We start from the raw sequence: 19,630 nt of genomic DNA on the forward strand, positions 1-19,630 counted from the left end.
TAAAAGTTTTTTATTTTTAATTCGGAGATTTCGAAGAACTGCGCTCGCGGAATCCACCCGTACCACCTGCTCAGCGGTTGCCGGCTATTTGTTAATCGAGCGCACCCGGTGTTGTGTTTTGTTGTTGTTTTCCAGCCGTGTACCGTGCTCGGCCTGTCAAACCGTGACTTCTCAGCGGACCGACGACACCGAATAACCGGGATGCACATGACTAAAAAGTAGGACTCTCACGCTCAGACTCTCTCGCCGTCACTTTCTAAAGCTGCCGACATCTTTTCTGGCGGTTCGTCTGCGTCTCCGTCGTCTCCGCTAAGCTAGCACCGTTAGCCTCCTCAGCTAGCCGCTTTTTACTCCTCTAAACAACAACAACAACACAAACATTCCTCATATTATTTCCACCAGAAGCAGGTTAAAAGGCGGCAGTGGGCTTAGCTCTCACCAAACCAGTCGGTGTCAGTGTCCGAGCTGTTAGCGCGTTAGCTAGAGAGGCTGTCTGTTGTTGTTTATTGTTCTCGGTGCAGCAGCAGTTAGCGGCTAGCTAACGTTTATTTTTCACCTTTTTGCAGGAGCAGAAACACAATGAAGCCCCCGAATCAGACTCAGTCCTCTACTGTCAGCAGCCTGGTGAGTCCTGACCCGCTGTTATCAGCAGCTCATTTATCCTGTTCACAGGCTAACATGAATTTTTCAGAAATGCAGGTTTTTAGTGGTCAAATAAATAGCATGTCTTTCAAAAAATATGCTGTTTTTCACTACTGACAGTAGTGTTAGGATGCTGAAAGTGCACCTTTATTCTAGTACTGTCTAAATTTGGAGGTACTTATACTTGTTCTGCTGCTTTGTCCTTACACTCCACTACATTAGAGAGGGGAATCATGTACGTTTTACTCCACTACATTTATCTGACAACTTTTTTAAGGTGTTAATTTGGCTTTTGCGTGCGTTCTGTAGTTGTATTTGATTTTAGAAAAACATTAGTCGAAATGTAGTGTCTTTAACAAATGGTCACCCCACATGGATGCTTCCTCTTTGAGTCACAGTTGGTTAATTTTGGCTTTTTAGACAAAAATTTACTTTAAAAAAGGATTTGTTTCATGTCAAAGTGAAGTAATTTCAATGATTAAAATGTTGTTGAATTTGGTGAGTCCCTTTAAAAGGTGCTAATTCTTGCATAATTATTTGTTTTATATGATATATTTTTAATTAATTGAGTGAACTTTGTAGAATTCTGTTATCACTTTCACATGAGCTAATCTGTTTTGGTACAGTTTAGTTTTTACCTTTTATTACTTTTCAACATTTAATGAGGGTTAATACAAGTTGACTTTTTTGACACTTTCATATTGAAATGAGAACAGATTTCCACAAATAGTTTCAGTTATTAAAAGCTTACATTGTTGTGTAATGTCCAATATCCAGTCATTTATTTTGTATTCCATATTTTTGATTAATGGAAGTTTCTTTGTAGAAAACGAATAAGTCTTTATTTCTAAACTTAATGTCCAAAAAGTCAAATTAAATTGACCATGATTCAATATTTTAGAACAATAAAATGGGAAAACCGATTACTTTTGTAGGCGCTTCTTCTTTTTACATGTAATACGTCTTATTCAATATTTCTATATTGTGTTTATTTAAAATTTGCTGTACGGGTTCTTCTCTTTTTTTTGATTGTTTTTGATATTTTTTCTGACATCTTTACAAAAAATGCATTTCACTCTAAGGCAGACATGTACAGTTCAGCAGCTGTGTTCAAATCCTGCAGCAGCAGACATTTAGAGTTAGAATTAGAAGCTTTCATGTTATTATAAGGCAGTTCAAGACATTGGAATTCTGTGAGTATAATGTTTGCAAAGTATTCTAAAAAAATGTTTTTTTTTGTGTTTTTCTGTATTTGAAGGTGTTTGAAGGCGTCTACAACAACGCCCGCATGCTTCATTTCCTCACAGCAGTCGTGGTGAGCGCTGTTCTTTATTACTTTCTGTAGCTGTACTTTGATTTTGTTGTAAAACCACCGATAGACCGACTGAAACTGCTTTCTGCTGCTTTCAGGGCTCCACCTGCGACGTTCGAGTGAAAAATGGAGCCGTGTACGAAGGAATTTTCAAGACGCTGAGCTCACAGGTGAGAAGACCAGTTTTAAACTACAGATTAATTATCATGATGCAGCACATTATTATATTTTAAATCATACATGTTGGACAGTCATGCTGCCCACATAAAATAGCAGATTATTTCAAGAATAAATAATCAAATCAAATCACATCTGACCCAGAGTTTAAACTGTCATGTCAAAGGTTTTATAGATTGAATCTATTACACGATGAATATGGACCTGAAGAAGGACTTTGATCAAATTAAATCATAGTATTTGTCAGATATTTGTCAATATTAGCAAAAGGCCTGTAAAAACAACTTTGCAATAATCACAATTACATATTTTCCCCTCAATCATTCAGCCCTAATTAGTACCGATGATGTTCTGGACGGCTTTATTCACCAGTTTGTGCAGAATATCTGAAAAAATATCAGTGATTTATCACAAGAATGCAAGCTTTCTTAAGTTTCTTTAAGAACCGTAATTATGCAAGTTATGATGAGGGAATTTAGTGGATGATTCTCTTTTTATTACCTTGTTTTGTAGCATTTGACTTCATGTTAATTTTAATATTTTTCTGACACATTCAGGTTTTTCCTGCTCAAAATGTTTCTTTACTACGTGCTCCACATGACAATCAACAGGATTTATCTGCGTATAGTAATGTCGATGCGTTTTTTTTGACTTTGTTCCTCTTGTTTTTGATCATTTGATGAACAAACACGTCTAATATGTTTGATAAATGAAAGCTTAGTTAACAAAACTGACTCAATTCTCAATTCCTTTCATATTGTTGCTGCTTTAAACTTCTTTTAGGGAGCATCAAAAAATCCTCTTTGCAGGAAAACTGTAAGCTGAAATTAGGCTGTGACTTGTCTCATGTCCTGCAGTGTGAGCTGGCTGTGGATGCTGTTCATAAATGCAGTGATGGAGATGGAGGAGGAGGCGGTGAGGAAGGAGGAGGTCAGGCTCCTCCTCCAAAGATCGAGGATATAACTGAAACCATGATCTTCAGCCCGACTGACCTCGTCACTATGACCTGCAGGGACGTCGACCTGAACTTCGCCGTCAGAGGTAACACGGTTCGCGGGGTGGAGGTGGAAGTGGAAATACAGAATTCTCAGAATATCAGTAATATGAATCTCTAAGTGGTCAGTAAAAACACAGACCTCATAATAAATGACAGATGAAGGATTCCTGGTTTTGTTTCCATGCAGACACGTTCACCGACACGGCGATCAGCTCGTCACGACTGAACGGCGAGCACCGAGAGAAGGTTCTGCAGAGGTGGGACGGAGATGGAAACGGGGAAAATTTCGAGCTGGAGGCTGACACGGTGAGGAAACGTTCGCATAAATCACCATGGAAACGTGTTCTAAGGGCCTCCCACCAGACGAACAAATGCACATGTTCATATGCAACACAAACACCAACATGAAATCTGATTAGCCGCTTTGGCTAAACTGTTACCAACATTCAGTATCACCACCAGTCTGTCAGCATTTTGATCTAGAAAATGAAAATCCAGACAGGAAAAAGGTTTGATTTACCCCTGAGTCTATACCTGATCTTCTCCAGGCACAAAGACATGCAAAGTTTAAATTATTTTTTAATAATCTGGAGCATTACCAACAAGTAACAAATAAACATTAAGAAAAACTGTGGATGTTTGTCTTGTGCTGATATCGATGTTTTACATGTCACTGAGATGCATGAATTCTGTTCTAGTTAATCCCAGTTTGTCTTAAACTTGTGAGCTCTGGAGGTCATTACCTACCACAGAAGTCTTTGTCATGGTGCCCCTTTACTTTAAATAGTCCACACCATTATCAATAAATAACAGGTCCTTCGTTATCATGAATCAACTATAGACGTCATTAACGCTCACAAGTCTTTGCCATGGTGCCCCTTTACAAGCTAAACTCCACAATGCTCTCTGCTTAACAACATAAACTGTAGTCTGAGTGACGCCACCTCTGGTCTCTACAATATCAAACAGTGAGCAGATCCACCTGGTGGAACAACCAGGTACTACAGCTGATCTATGATATATTTGCTGGGATGAATGACCTTCATCTTCCTCCCTATCAGTTAATATATTAACAATTGCTTAAACTGGAGCGATGTCAGGTACATTCAGCCTGTTGACCTGTTAAGAAAGAAGCTTCTGCTGCTGCTAACTCTGCTGAATATCTGTTTTGTCCGTCAGTCAAACGGCTGGGACGCCAACGATATGTTCAGGTTCAACGAGGAGACGTACGGCGTGAAGTCGACCTATGACTCCAGCCTCTCCATGTACACGTGAGTAAACTGATCCATCAGTTGTGAGTTTTACTGTTAACAAATCCAATTAAAATCTGCTGGAATGTTGAAGTTCTGAGCCTCTCAAATGACGAAAAAAGTCCATGAAAAAGTGATAAATCTGGACCCACCTCTCTGTATTTCAAGGGCCTAAAGCTCTGGAAATATTTATATTATGAAGGTAAAACTTTACAATTCTGATTAGGGTTGTCGTTTTGTGTATTTTCCCAGCATGCCTTTGGAGAGGGGGAACTCTGAGGTTTACCGTCAGCGGGAGGCGCGAGCAGCTCGGTTAGCCAATGAGATCGAAGGCAGCCTTCAGTACCGCCGGCGGGTTTCTCTGGAGAACGAGGAAGGCCGGAGTGAGGAGGACAAGTTCAGCTCGGTGGTCCGAGATCGGGAGGACAGATCGAGTCCTGGATTCACCTCCAGCAGCAGGTAGGAACCAAATAGTTACCCGTTTCTGTCCGTCAGCGGTTTGGAGACAGATTAGAATTAGAATGGCTTTATTGTCATCATACATGGCATAAATAGCTTCCACTGGATGGTGCACAACAACAAGCAATAAGAAATAAAATATCAACATTAAATAATAGAATCAAATGTACATATATAACAAAACAATATTAGAAATGACAACATGTGCAAAGGAGACAAGATATGTGCAATATGGGAGGTAGATGAAACAGAATAAGAACCAGTAGAATATGATAAATATGTTATGAAATCGCACGAAAGCAGCAAGAAGTGGCATTGTGGCAGTGTGCATTCAGGTAGATGTTCACAGATGTTATGAGAAAAGAACCAGAGATTAGAGAGGATATTTGAGCAGTACCATTGTAGTTTTTGTAAACTGAGTATTAACAGATGAGAATAAATGTACCTCCAATTCCAGCAATTTTTAGAAATAAAAGAATAAACATTTTTTGCGACTGCATTTGTGAGCAACTTTTTCACGTGTAAACAGGCTTTAGAGGCCACCAGGAGGCACAGCACACTTTGAAATGGATTCAAAACATAGAATAGGTTATTGTTGGAACTACATCAAGATATTTTTGGCCCTTAAGATACAAGATATGACAAATAATTTCAAGTTAATGATCAAAAATTATTTAATGATCTAAACTCCAGCAGTTTCTGAGCTCCTTTTGCTTCTGTCTCATTTTTCTGTGCAACATAAAGTCCTGCACCTCTATGGAAACAGAACAACCATGAAGAAGGAGAGAGAACTCACAAATGTTTTCTACCCACTACAGATATTTAACTAGTTACTCTGCTGTCTGCTCTGTGGAAACACTGCCTGCAGTTCATCTGAAAACTCTCTGAACTTTTATCACCTGACTGTTGGTCACAGCTGAATCAGTCATAGCTCACGGTTGTTGGTTTTTGATAGAAATTTGTCCCTCTAAACTGTTTATTTTTGTTGAACTTTCAAAAGGAAAGTTTCAGAAAAGACTTGTGCACACTGTGAACTTGCAAAAATACACTCAGTTGTGACATTTTGCATTTTTAAAAGTAGGGATGTACGATATTATCGGCCCGATATTGGCATAAAAATGTAATATCGGTCAGTATCGTTATAGATTTTTTTTACCTGTCATGAGAACCGATAAAAAAATGCCTGGATTTCGCCAGCGTTTACTCATGGGGAGTGTGAACTGCTGTTTGAGACAATTAAAAAAAAGGCAATTTTTCCATAGCTTAAGTTAAAGTAGTTTTCTTATTTTGCACAGACAATGTTTACATTCGGAAAACCTTGTTGCATTTGAGAATGCATCCAATGGGGCATCACAATAAAATTGGGCTTGATGTGTTAATTCCATGACAGGAGATCTGTGATGTTACCTAAAATTCGTTAAATAGCCTACAGGTATCGGTTGATATCAGAATCGGAATTTGAGAGTTGGACAATACCAGCATATTGGTTATTGGCAAAAAAGCCAATATCGGACATCCCTAATTAAAAGAGAACATATCTTTCAAACGCGCCGTCAATTTTTTGGGTTCGGAGAGTATAAGTTTAAAATTTACTTGAGCAGAGTTGACTTTAACTGAGTTTTACATTAAAATGATACAGAGATTTTAGCGTGACTCGATCCAGGTGTGTTTCATGAGTTGATTTAGTTTCCTACTATGGTTCACTACTGAAGGCAACAGAACTCCTCTCTGTTCGACCTGCTGCTCACCTGTCCACCATCTTGTTTTCCAGGGAGGGTAAATACATCCCTCTGCCCCAGAGAGCTCGAGAGATCGGCCTGACCGCCGGCAGGACCGGAGCCTCCGGTCGGACCACGGCGCCGGCTTCTTCCAGACACCCGCCGCCCAGCTCCTCTTCCCCCAAACCGTCCTCTGATAGGAGCAGCCCGCTGTCCGTCAGAACCGCCTACTCTCCCCACCAATCACAGAGCAGCCCGCCGGCGGCCAGCAGCCCTCCCTGCACCAATCACGTCCTCCCGCACTCGCTGTCGCATCCGCAGGCGCTCACCGACACGACGCGTTCGAACGTCAATGGAGGTATGAAACTCACCAGGAGAACAGCTCCCCCTAGTGGTCGTATCGGTATCTGGAAGGCCTGACAGTTAATATTGATAAAAAGTTTGGACTAAGTACAAGACATATTTATAATTTTAAAAAGTCCACCCTACCAAATATGTTTTGTAGGGAAACCATGTCTTAAAAAAGTTAGAATTACTCCTGAGTCAATATCTGATCGTCTCCAGGTTTGAATAGTTTTAGTAATAAATAAATGTTGCTTTTACTGAGATATATAAACTCTAGCCTAGTTGTTCCTACTTTGTTTCAAACTAGTGGTTTCTGGTTGGAGGGCATTAACCACCACAGAAGTCTTTGTCATGGTGCCTGTTGCTAGCTAAACTCCCTCAATGCTCTCTGTAAGCTGACATGACCAATGAGGTCAGGAGTGACGCCTCCTCTGATCTCTACAGTATTAAACCGAAATGTACTAGAGCTGATCTTCAGTACATTTTCTCACATGCATGACCTTCGTTTTTTAGAGATATGTTTGTAATCGGTTAAATTATTAATAGCGTTTTATTGATTAAACATTAATCGATGACATCCCTACTGGAAAACATTTGACGGGTCAAGACTCAAGTGTGAAACTTTGCATCTTTTCTTGGTCTGACTTTACTGTAAATGTGGTATTTTAGAGTTTTGAACTGGTATCAAGTAAAATCAGAAAAGGCAAATTCGTGCTTTCTGCTTGTCTGCAACAACCAAGTAGTAAAGCTAATCTACAGTGAATTTTCAGACACCTATGACCTTCTTCTTCTTCCTTATCGGTTTATATATTGTTAATTGGTTAAATTGTTAACAGCTTTTTATCAATTAACTGTTAATCAATGACATCCCTAAAAGGAAAATATTAGAAATGAGATATTTTGGTATTGAGTAAATCACAAAATAAAGGGTACTACAACTAATCTACAACATATTTTCTGACATGCACGACCTTCTTCTTTTGTCTTCTCGGTAAATGTATTTTTATTATTTAACCTGATACTACAGCTTATTTACAATAGTTTGACGTGAGTTTTATCAATGGAAATGATACCAGTAGATCCTAAATGACTTGGATCGGGAGCAAAACAGTGATTGGGAAGAAAATTCTGGTTTGACTGCAGCTTGAGTTTGATTTGGCAAAATAAACAGTGTGACTAAATGAGCTGTAATCCCCTATTAATAGTTAATGTTTGTTTCTTTCAGTTGCATCCAGAATGTCCCCGAAATCCCAGAGACTTCAGAGCAACAGAACCCTGAGAACCCCGAACTCCCAGTCGTCTCCTGCAGGTACGAACATCCTCCTCGATGAAGATTCTTTATTTAAGTCAGATTTTAAACCTCGAATCTCGCCTCATTCTTTCACCTCTTTAACTTCCCTCCATCTCTGTTCGTCCGACTCCTCCCCCCCCTTCCAGTATCTCGTGCTCCGAAAACAGACGCCCCTCCCCAGGACCCCCCCTTGGTCGGCCCCGCCTACCTGGACTCCTCCCCTTCCACTGTCACTACGGCAACCACCACCACCACCAAACCCTCCGGCCCCACCCCTCTCTTCCCCATCGATGGTGAGACGTTGCAATGATTAGTTCACAGCTCTTAAATTAAGCACTTTGAGTCAGTTTTTTAAACTATTTTCTGTCATTTTAAAAAACAAACAACTACCTTATCATTCGAGATAATAAACAGACCAATTGACCATAAAAATAACTTAGTTGCTGCTGTATTTTAAGACAGTTTTATGTTCTTATTAATAACATGCTGAATTGTGCAGTTGGCATTTTTTTTTGTTTGTTTGTTTCAAGTTAAACAATTTGGATTGTTTTGCGGAAGTTAAAAATTCAGCAGTCACCATGAAGAGACCTGCAAAATCAAACAAGAAAATTAATAATTTGACATTACATTAAACACAAACAAAAAAGAAATAAAATTGCATGATTGACAAAAAGAGAAATAGTGGAGAAAATAATTAAAGAATGCTAAGACAAAAAAATACAACATTTTTTAAAACCAGTTCATCTCTGAATTGTTTATTGACTGTTTCATTAATTGTCTCGTCAAAAAATTCCATAAAAAGTCATATTTTCATGTAAACCTGGAAATAATTATAGAGTTTGAGGATTTAGAAACATTTCAAGAGAAAGTTTATGGTATTAGTGACTTTTAGTCAAATTTTGAACCAAGAAAATGATTCAAAAACTTGATTATTTGCCAGCTATTTGATCTGAATATTTTTTTAAACAAAAGTCTAAATTGTCTGATTCAAACTTCTTACACTCAGCCTGGGTGTTAATGTGTATTTTTCTTATTCTGTCTGGTTTCTACAGTGAATGAAATCCTCAGCACAGCAGCTAAAGACCGAACTGAAAGTCTGTCCAGTCCACAAGAAGGCAAAAGCAGCAAAGGTAAAGACTCACAGCTGCCTGTTGTTTGTACTTTCTATTAAAATATACAGGATTTATGTATCTATAATACATTTAAGAATTCTGTTAAAAGCTCTCCAAACCTTCTCTTTTCCAGCTTCCTCGGTTCAGCAGAGATCCCAGCTAGAGGAGCTCCGCAAGTTTGGCAAAGAGTTCAGGGTAAAAATCTTCCCTTTTTTAACCCTTATGGCTGTAAGAGTTTTATTTTTGGAGATACTGAACACTTTGAAAACAAAAAATTCCCAGGTCTAGAAACATGAAATTGTCAAAATTTTGCCCAAATATTTTACAGAACTTAGTTTTGAGATCTGTTTGAAATGACACGAGTTGACCCAATAGTAAATGAACCTGCAGAAACCCTGAAGTTGATTGATTTTGTGATCCAATCATAAATCAATAATTCTGGAGCTCCATTTATTGCAAGGGTTCAGTCAGAGTTCAGTTTCCTAGACTAGTAGTTCACGGTTTGTCCTCTCCATCCATCAGCTGCAGTCCAGCTCGTCTCCTTCATCCAGCCCGGCCTCTGCAGACCTTCCTCCAGACCACGCTGCTCCTCTGGTGGAGTCTTCATCCTCCTCATCACCCAAACCTGCACAAGATCTGCAGCCGACTACAGAAACCACAGCTCCCACCACCTCCACGCCTGCTGCCCCTCCTCCTGCAGTGACTCCTGGGCCCCAGTCATCCGGACCAGAGGGTCCACAGCCCGGTTCCACCCAGCCGACCCCACCAGGCAGCGGGGAGGAGGCCACTCTGGACGGCAGTGACCGAGTTGAGGCTGCGACTGTCGCTGCAGTGTGAGTACCCAGTACTACCAAACATCCACTCACATCCCATATCAACAGTGTGTTATCCTCAGACAGAACTGTTTACAACTGTTCTGAACGATGCTTGAAGGCACCATGACAAAAACATCTCTTTACTGTTGTCTCAATGAAGTTCTTATTCAAAAATTAAGTGAAAAACGAGACTACAGTTAACATAGTGACTGTTTTAACAGCAGCCTTTAGCTTTTGACGCTAAAAAGGAAGCATCCGCACATCATGATGCTGCCGCCACCTCCATGCTTCACATCATGATGCTGCCGCCACCTCCATGCTTCACAGTGGGGATGATATGTTTGTGATGATATTCAGTGTTTGGTGTCCTCCAAACATAGCATCTAGTCTGATGGCCAAAAAGCTCCTCAGACCAAAGAACCTTATTCTAGTTGACTTCCGAGTCTCCACGTCTTCTGGTGAACTCTAGTCCAGATTTAATTTGAGCTTTTTCAAACAGTGTCTTTCGCTTCGACTGGTAAAGAACAGACAACAGTTGTTGTATGAACAGTCTCTCCCATCTCAGCTGCTGAAGCTTAGAACTCCTTCAGAGGAGTCATAGGTGTCTTGGTGGCCTCCGTCACTGAAATTTTTCGTCAGTCTAAATCATAATTTCTGCTTTTTCTTTTCAGGCAAGTGAAAAACTCGACGCTGAATCCGAACGCAAAAGAATTTCTTCCCATTAAAGGAACCACAGCGATGGTTAGTGTTGTGTTTTGTTCTTCCTGTATGTTTACAGTCATTGAAATAAACCAAACAGGAAGTGCTGATTCAGATCCTCCTCACTGAAGTTATTTGTTTGTTTCTGTTCATAAAGAAGCCGGCATCGACCCCGACCCCGCCTCGGCCGGCACCGCCTAGCCCCTCGGTGGTCCTCCCCCCTCCAGGACAGCCAGGAGGAGGAGCCATCTACAGCAGCCCACCTGGACACTACCTGTCCTACGTCTCCCCCATCCCCCTGCAGGGACACTCCATCCAGGTCGGTGTTATCGGATGCTGTTCGTCTCTTCAGTCCCAGAAAATTACGTTTTTTAATGTGATCTTGTTTGTTTCTTCAGGCTCCTCAGATGTATCAGTATACCATGTCCACCGTCAATCAGGGCAAATACCCCCGACCCAAAGGTACGCACAGATTTTTATTATCATATTATTATCATTTATATTATTTTAATGTGCAGGACTCTGTAGATGATCTAAATGTTTCACAGTACACCGTCAGCCCAAATTATTACTGAGTTAATATAAAGATTTCATATTTGCTCATGAAGTCATTTGAACCTAGTTGTTTTTTACTGAAATCGCAAACAGACTGCCCACATTCATATAATTTCTGAAAAGCTCTAAGATTTAAATGGTAAATATGCAAGATAAGAACTAATTAAAACAGTAAATAAAAGGAAAAATAAAATCCATCACTGCTCCGCTCTGGTTCTTTTATTCTTCTAACTGTCTGTCGTTCTGGTTCAGGTCCAGTCGTGGGTCCTCGTTCGGACCACCACGCCTCCCCAGCCTCCCCCATGATCTCAGCTGCAGCCTCGGCAGCAGGACCGCCGCTGGTGGCGTCTCCGTACCCCCAGTCCTACCTGCAGTACGGTCAGGTGATCCAGGCCATGCCGCCGCACTACCACGGACAGGTACACGTTCACAGTAAAACCTGCTGGATGTTTTGCTTTTCATGCAGAAACGACGTGTTGTAGCGTCAGTGAAGTGGTTGTTGTTGCTCTCTTGGTGCTAGAAGAAATCAATTTCAACTTAACATCCAAATCCAGAGACTTTTGGCTCGTTTGCATCCCAGATTTAGGTTCTGAAAGCTCGTTAAAATTGCAGCTTGACATGTTTTAGTTTTATTGGCTTCATCTGTGACTTAGTAATCAGAAAACAATTTAGCAATGAAGCCAGGTCATTATTATTATTATTATTATTATTATTATTATTATTATTATTATTATTATTATTATTATTATTATTATTATTATTATTATTATTATTATTATTATTATCATCAGTAGTAGTAGTGTTATCATCTATTTTATTATTATTATTATTATTATTATTATTATTATTATTATTATTATTATTATTATTATCATCAGTAGTAGTAGTGTTATCATCTATTTTATTATTATTATTATTATTATTATTATTATTATTATTATTATTAATATTATTTGTAATTATTATTATTATTTTTTAATGTTATGCTGATGGCTTTTTCAAATGGATTTGCTTAAATCTAATGGTAATTTTGGATCACTTTTTAATCATCTTGCTACTTTTGTGGTTGTTTTCAAACTGTTTAAAGTAGTGGTGGGACGCAATTTTAAAAAATAATCAAATTAATTACAGGCATATTTAATTAATCGCAATTAATTGCATTTTTGTCAAAGAGCAATATTTGACACAATAAGCAAAAATATTTAGTTCAATAAATTTTGGTTGACGATGGAGTAAATGAATATACATGTACGTGAACTTTAACCCTATATTGCCATTTGTATCATATTTAGAATCTAGTAGAATAGGTTTTTATTGTCACTGTTGCAAAAACAAACAATGAAAATCAGTTTGGTCCTCTCTGTATTAGCAGCAATAAAAGATAAATTATATATAGCAATCTTAAACACAGATTAAAAATATATACAATAGAAATATATACAAATTAAACCTAGTTTAAAGTTTTATTGACTCTCTCATTTCACGTCTCTTTTCCAGTTTTGTGGTTGTTTTCAAAGTCAACTTTATTGTCATTTCTGCCACATGTACAGGACGTAGACAGGAGTGAATTGACGTTTCTCTCAGACCCTGCTGCAAAAATGCAAGGCACAGTTGGGGAAAAAATGAAAAAGACAAAAACATTAAGAAACAAGCAAAGCAGTGCAATAAACACCACCAGGCTGGTGTGAAAGTAGATACTCACAGATGTAAAAGCAGTGCAAGATTGTAATTGTTGCAAATATGGATGAGTAGTACAGCAAAATAAGCACATCTTGTTTTCATTTTGTGCTTTTTGAAATGATTTGTGTCTGTTTTTGTGTCTTTTTGGTTGTTTTGTGTCTATTCAAAGTCTTATTTATTCTCTTTTGAGTTCTCTTCATATTTTGCGGTTGTTAAATTCCTCCTTGTGGTCGTTTTGCATCACTTTACATGGTATTTGTATTACTTCGTTATTTTGACTTTTCTGTTTAGTTTCTTTGTTGTTGTTTTGAGCTGCTTTTACATTCGTCAGGTGGACTGTAAGGTTTAAAATCATCTAAAAAAAAAAAAAAAAGCTGGTATCAGTGATCAGACCTGCAAATGCCAATAATTATGCACATCAGAGTATAAATGTTTGACTAAATGACTTGGTTTTTTTTGGTTCTGTGAGTAAAAATGTGCTGATTATTTGTCTTTCTTGGTCTGTCTTGCGTTTTGCAGACGGTTTACTCGATGCTGCAGGGCGGAGCGAGGATGCTGACGTCTGGAGCTCCTCCTCAGCCGATGGGTCCTCCTGGACCTCAGTACCCGGGTCAGGCTGAGGGTCCACCGGGGCAGCAGGCCATGTACGGTGAGTAGAAGATCACGTCTCATCCTCTTTAGAAACACAGTTTCATAACAAGGGATTAGATGTAAAACCGCAAAAGATATCAAAACAAATTCTGGCTTCCTGTTGTTTTGTTAACCCACGTTTGTAGCAGCCAAACGTCTGTGAGCCTCAAATTTAATGAAGTTTTGACAGAAAAATGAATCAGTTTCCTTTTTCATTTTGACTTTAGGTGGAAAACATACCGATAAAGAAAGCAGGAAGAGCAGAAAGGCTCCCTAAACTGAGAAATAAGTTATATGAAACTCAATTGGATAAGATCTTGTTGTTCAAATCATGTTTTTTTTTGTTACAGTGTAGAAAAAAATGAAAGAAAAGGCAAGAGTAAACTTTAACTCTTGTGGCAGATGTTGCTTAGAAAAAGCTAAATGTTGTAAATGCAGTGACTAAACAGTAGAAAAGCAATAAGATGGAAGTAAAAAACAATCCTGAAATATGAGTCAACGAGAATAAAGTAAAAAGTAATGCTGGAAAGTTAAATTACACGTTACATTGACAATATTGTACATGAACATGATTGATTACACATTCTCCTCAGTTTTGAAGTTCTCTAACGTTTCATGAGTCAGGCGTTGTGTGTAAATTTTCAGTAGTGTTTTCTTCAGTAATCTGTAACTAAGATGTTGATTCTGGAGGTATTTTATCCATTTGATGCCTTCGTCTCTTCCAGCTCCTCAGTCCTTCTCCCACCACCAGGGCTCCATCCATCATCCCCAGCCCTCCAGCACCCCCACTGGGAACCAGCCGCCCCCCCAGCACACGGCGCCCAGCCCTGGACACGCTCAGGTGGGCGCAAAAACTAATTTTCTCAACTAAATCGTGAGAAAATGTGCTGAAAAAGTCCCTTAATATCCTCACTGGATTGTAATAATCCAGATTGAAGACAGCAGCTCCTGAACATCTGATTTCACATATTTGTAGCTCATAAGATGCTGACAACAAACTGTCCACCAGGGGGCGCTGCACACTTTAAAATTAAGTCAAAACTTCAAGTGGTTTATTGTTAGAGCTCTATTATGACATCTGAACTACAAAAGATGCAAATGCATTTCGATTTATTGTTAGAAAACATTTAGCCTTCTGAATTCCAGACAGTTTCAAAGTGTTTTTTGCTCCTGTTACGTTTTCCCTCACCGTGGTTCATTTTTCAATCAAGTCCTGCAGCTCTATTGAAATAGATCAAGATGAAGGAGAGAAAACTCAGAAATCTGAGAAAAAGAGCAAAACAATAGCTGTGTGTTTCCAGTTTCTGGCTAACAAATAGTGCCAATTTGGAAATTATTTTAATATGCATTAATATGACAATTTTAGGCTTGGATTTGGATGTTTTTTTCAGATGAAGCTAAAAATTCCACAACAGTAGGACTGTCACAAATTAGAAAATCCAACAATTCCTCCAGTTTTTATAGTTTATGGGTAATACATGGAGGAGTGCCGAAATTTTTGCTGTTTATTTCAGGCACTTTTTTAAAAAATTTATTTTTTGCAAGTGTGTGCAGAACATTTTCTTTTTAACTTTTGGATATGATCGTCGTGGAGAGTTCTTTTGTCTAAAATCACAGGAGATTTTCATGGAAAATAAAGAGATTTTGATAAGACATCATGATTTAAAGCTGGTCGCATCAAGTTCTGCAGATTATTTTGTTTTTTTTAAGAGTCTTCTTTATTTTTTACAAATTTTGAAATGAGATGTGTTTAAGGACAATTGAAAAGTTGAAAATGTGCTAATATTATTATTTTTTTTTTTTTTAAAGTTTCTTGCTGATAAATGGTGTCATTTTAGGGTTCATTTTAAAAGTTGATATGCATTAATTTGACAGTTTTAAGCTTGGGCTTACCTAAAAGTTACACACCAGTAGGACTGTTGGAAATGAGAAAATCCAACAAGTCTTTACAGTTCATCGTGTCATTTTTGGCGTCTCCCCTGACTTTATTTATGACTCAGTTTGCTGTTTGTGTTCCAGGCGTCTCAGGGAGGCCCTCAGCCTCAGTCTTTGTTCCACTCTGGAGGTCTTTCGGCTCCGACACCTCCTAACCTGCCACCGGGCCACAGCTCTCCCCAGGCCTCCTTCACCATGCAGGGCTACAGCCTCCAGACCCACCAGCTGCCCCACGGCTTCGCCTCCATCAGCCAGCTCACACAGGTGGGAACGTAAAACCTTTATTACTCATTCAAACAACATACAGGTGAGGAGTTCTTCTTCTGTCTGTAGCGCCAAACCAAACTCAGGAAATTAGAAGTCGTTTGTGAAGGAGCTAACAGGTGATTGGCTGACACAGTCACATGATCACTGGATCAGACGAGTAAAGTCTGAAATTAGCCACAATGTTTCTGAGTTTAAAGTGGCAAATTTAAGAGAATCTTTTTTTTTGTTGTTATTTTTTCTCTTTTCTCTCTTAATTTTAGTCAAGGAGCCGCATTGCAAGGTTGCATCAGCTTCCCAGTTTTTAAAATTATTTATATAATTATATCAAGAAAAATTCCCCATGAGTTTTTTTCCTTCCACATTTGTAAAGGAATTATGTCAGAAAATATTCCTTTTTTAAAAACTTGTAAATTAGATTTTCTTTTCACTTTTTAATCCAAACAAAATGATTGTTTGTGTCTTTTAAATTACAGTTTTATATTTATCATTTATTTTAAAAATTGCTCAAATATATGATCACATTTGTAGATTAATAATCTCACTAAATGTTAAGATTTTCTTGCAAATTTGTGATTGACTAACCTCAAGGAATATTTGAGTTTTTGTTTGTAAATTCTAATCTTTTCTTTCTCACAAATTTCTTACTTTTAAATTCCAAATAATATTTGAGTTTTTTATTCTTTTGCAGTAAATTACTTACACTGTAGGTTTTTTGTGCTGATGACTTTAAATGTGCTCCGACACTAAATAAGACATTTAATCAGATTATGATCAGTGTTTTCTAATTGACACACTATATATTTATTAATATTATAAAACACATAAAAACAGAATACAGGGGTGCTCAGGTTACGACCTCCTCGACCTACAACGTTTCGTCGTTACGCTGGAGCTGGTTATGTGAAACTGGTTGGCAAGTGGAGTGGACAAATACGTCATCATGTGGTGCTGTAAGACGACTTTGTTTACATTCGTTGGTTGTACGCCACCTTGGATTGTGCTACATCCGCTAACTTTTTGCCCTTCATTATGGCTCCCAAGCATAAGTCAGACTTTTGTGATGGCAAAGAAAATGGTCATGGTTAAAGCTGCAGCTGTCCAACTAGTTAAACTCGTGCTTGGAAAATGAATCGTGAGTCGTAGCAAACTTGACTTCTGTACTGTGGCTCTTGATACAAATTACAAGCAGAGTGAAAACTGCAACAAAAACAGATTAAAACAACATAAATACATGTAAATAAATCCTTTTAACTGCACCAGTAAGTTAATTACCTACGACTGCCTCTGTGGCCTTTAGCTTTATGTGTGTAAAGTTAAACATCATATTAACGGACAGGAAGTGACAACTGTCAACAGACAACTTCAAAATAAAGACTTTTTCAAAGCTAAAGTACATCAATAATTCTGCCTTGAGAGCAACACACTGTGGAAATGAAATTAGATTTAATAAAACACTCGGAAAAGTTCGAAACACCGACGAACATCGGCATTATTAGATCAAGTTGTAAAAACAGTGCAACATATTCTGTTATCTTCTTGTAAAATGACTCAAATATGCATGAAAGTCACTGGCATTCATGACTTTTATGAAGAATTGATCGATATTGTGATGCACTTAAGGGCTTTGTTTACATTTTTGCCAGACTTACTCAGAGCTCTGACGTAAGTCGAGGACCCCCTGTGTGAATTTCATTCTAGTTCAAGTTTTGCATGTTTGGCTCTGGAGTCTTTTTCTTTCATTAATGCAGAAAAGAAAAAAATAATGTCGTCATGGAATAATTCCCATCATGTTTTCCTGCATTTGAACTTCAACTGGAGTTTCTTTGTTGACATCCAGCGGTTTATTGGAAACGTGCAGAATCAGCCTGTTATCTCCATGATCTGAAGTACGTTAAGATCTGAATGTATGCTTTATCCTCTGCAGGCTCATGTACCAGGAGGTATGTCCGGACCTCACCACTCCGCCGGCCACGGCCCGCCCCCCGTCATGCTGCACTATGCCCCGCCTCAACAGGGCGGCTCCAACCCCCAACATGGCCCACCGCCCCAACAGGGGGCGCCACAACACTTCTACATCGGACACCCACAAGGTAAAACACCGGAGACGGACTGAAAGTGATCCTTTAGAGCCACAGCAGCCTCTATATTACTGAGGTTAAACACCATAGGGAAGGTTCAGATACATATCTTTAAGTTTGGGTCTTTTACAACCAGTGACTGAGTGTTAAATGTTTATCAGAAGCATCATTAAAATTCTTAAATTTTAAACTAGTTCTTGAAATATTCCAAAGGTGTTAGAAGCAAGAATGTTTTTTGCCCCCGATCTGCTCAGAGTTATCAATATCTGGTAAAATTTCCCTAAATAATATACCTTCTTCGTCTAAACCGGTCCTTGATGCTCTGCAGGTGGAACTTTGTTGTAAATCTCCAGTAGGACACTGTCTAATGTAGTATTGGAGAGTAAATGTAGTGTTAGAGGATAAATGTAGTGTTGGAGGGTAAATGTAGTAGTCGAGGGTAAATGTAGTAGTGGAGGCTAAATGTAGTGTCGGAGGCTAGATGTATTGTCGGAGGGTAGATGTAGTGTTGGAGGGTAAAGGCAAACATACATAAAAGAAACCATTCAATGGGTGTTGTTGGGTGTGTGGCTGTACCTACTTCCTGTCTCATCTAAAGCTGAATCTTTTTCTCGTTTTTGTATGAATTTGTGAAGAACTGGTTTTAATATTGAGTCTTTGTGTGTTGCAGCTGTGCAGGTTCAGGCTCACCCCACCCAGCAGCTGTCCTTCCACCCCTCGGCCAACTGAGATGCACCTGGACAGCGTCACCCTAACATTCCCACCTCCTGACGTCAAACTAACTGGCCCTGATTTTTACACAGATCTTTTAGAAAAGCAGACGGAGGACAGAAAGTCTGATCCCTTTCTGGAGCGAAGTTTTTGGATTTTGAGATTTGCATACAGACTGTTTTAAAACGTGGACTGAAGACGTTAAAACTGGTGGAAACTTTTGGACTGAAAATGTTGTTTTTTCCCCCGTCCCTCCTTTGTCCGAAACCAGTTCATTAATAAAAAGTACAAAAACAAATAAAAAACGCTTGAATTCTGTGTCAAATAATGTTTTTACCCCTAAACAGGATATATGACCAAAACATGCCGAGACATGCTGAGATGTGTCAATCGTATGATTTCTGACGGATAAGTCCCAATAAGTCCACAGCGGTGGATTTGTAGTAGGATCACAATCATGTGGTCGGCAGCAGGCAGCTGATGTAGCGTTCACTTGTTGTCATAGTTACAGTGACGCCGTGCGGCTATCTGACAATGATGCAGAAATCTTTAACAGGTCCATGGATCTAGACCATAAGCTGCGTCACTGCCAAAATCTAATCAGGTGGTCCTTGTGTCCTTTCTAACCTTCCCTGAAAATTTAATTGAAATCCGTTTTTGAGTAATGTTGCAAACAGACAAACGTATGCCAAACATCACATAACACCACTGTGTTCCTTGGTGGAGTAAATATGACATTTAGTATAGTAAAAAGTATTACGTGTACAAAAAAAAAGACTTCAGAATGTTTTGAACGCAATACTAAACTGACATTTTTGTGAAATTTAGGACAACATTCTGATTTATGGCGTTTATGATATTTAGGATGACAAGTTTATGTCAAATTTTGGACGAAATATGAAACTGACGTTTTGTTGGCATTTGGAACGACATACTAAACTGACTTTTTATTGGACG

General features: G+C 38.8%; 1 protein-coding gene across 2 annotated transcripts; it reads left to right on the forward strand.

Annotated features, from left to right (window-relative positions):
* Window positions 1-20: 20 nt before the first annotated feature.
* atxn2l (ataxin 2-like) lies at window positions 21-18,837 on the forward strand. Of its 2 annotated transcripts, XM_023274351.3 has the most exons (23): window positions 21-218; window positions 567-624; window positions 1,901-1,957; window positions 2,053-2,124; window positions 2,989-3,172; window positions 3,316-3,434; window positions 4,308-4,399; window positions 4,631-4,837; window positions 6,609-6,913; window positions 8,126-8,209; window positions 8,338-8,484; window positions 9,244-9,321; window positions 9,437-9,498; window positions 9,826-10,136; window positions 10,790-10,859; window positions 10,975-11,136; window positions 11,216-11,279; window positions 11,625-11,791; window positions 13,572-13,701; window positions 14,408-14,523; window positions 15,702-15,881; window positions 17,809-17,974; window positions 18,633-18,837. In XM_023274351.3, the coding sequence occupies exons 1-23, from the start codon at window positions 202-204 to the stop codon at window positions 18,689-18,691; spliced, it is 2,907 nt and encodes a 968-aa protein (XP_023130119.1). In that variant the 5' UTR covers window positions 21-201; the 3' UTR covers window positions 18,692-18,837. The 2 variants fall into 2 exon arrangements, with proteins under 2 accessions (XP_023130119.1, XP_054861267.1); XM_055005292.1 differs by lacking the exon at window positions 8,338-8,484 and having other exon boundaries at window positions 71-218.
* Window positions 18,838-19,630: the final 793 nt, after the last annotated feature.

Source organism: Amphiprion ocellaris, chromosome 19 (assembly GCF_022539595.1).
Source record: "Amphiprion ocellaris isolate individual 3 ecotype Okinawa chromosome 19, ASM2253959v1, whole genome shotgun sequence".
In the NCBI taxonomy this organism is placed as follows: Eukaryota; Metazoa; Chordata; class Actinopteri; family Pomacentridae; genus Amphiprion; species Amphiprion ocellaris.

Bases quoted from the DNA above. Each gene is read 5' to 3' on its own strand.
- atxn2l (XM_023274351.3), top strand. The intron at 4,400-4,630 runs GTGAGTAAACTG...GTATTTTCCCAG, and splicing joins TCCAGCCTCTCCATGTACAC to CATGCCTTTGGAGAGGGGGA. The intron at 13,702-14,407 runs GTGAGTAGAAGA...CGTCTCTTCCAG, and splicing joins GGGGCAGCAGGCCATGTACG to CTCCTCAGTCCTTCTCCCAC.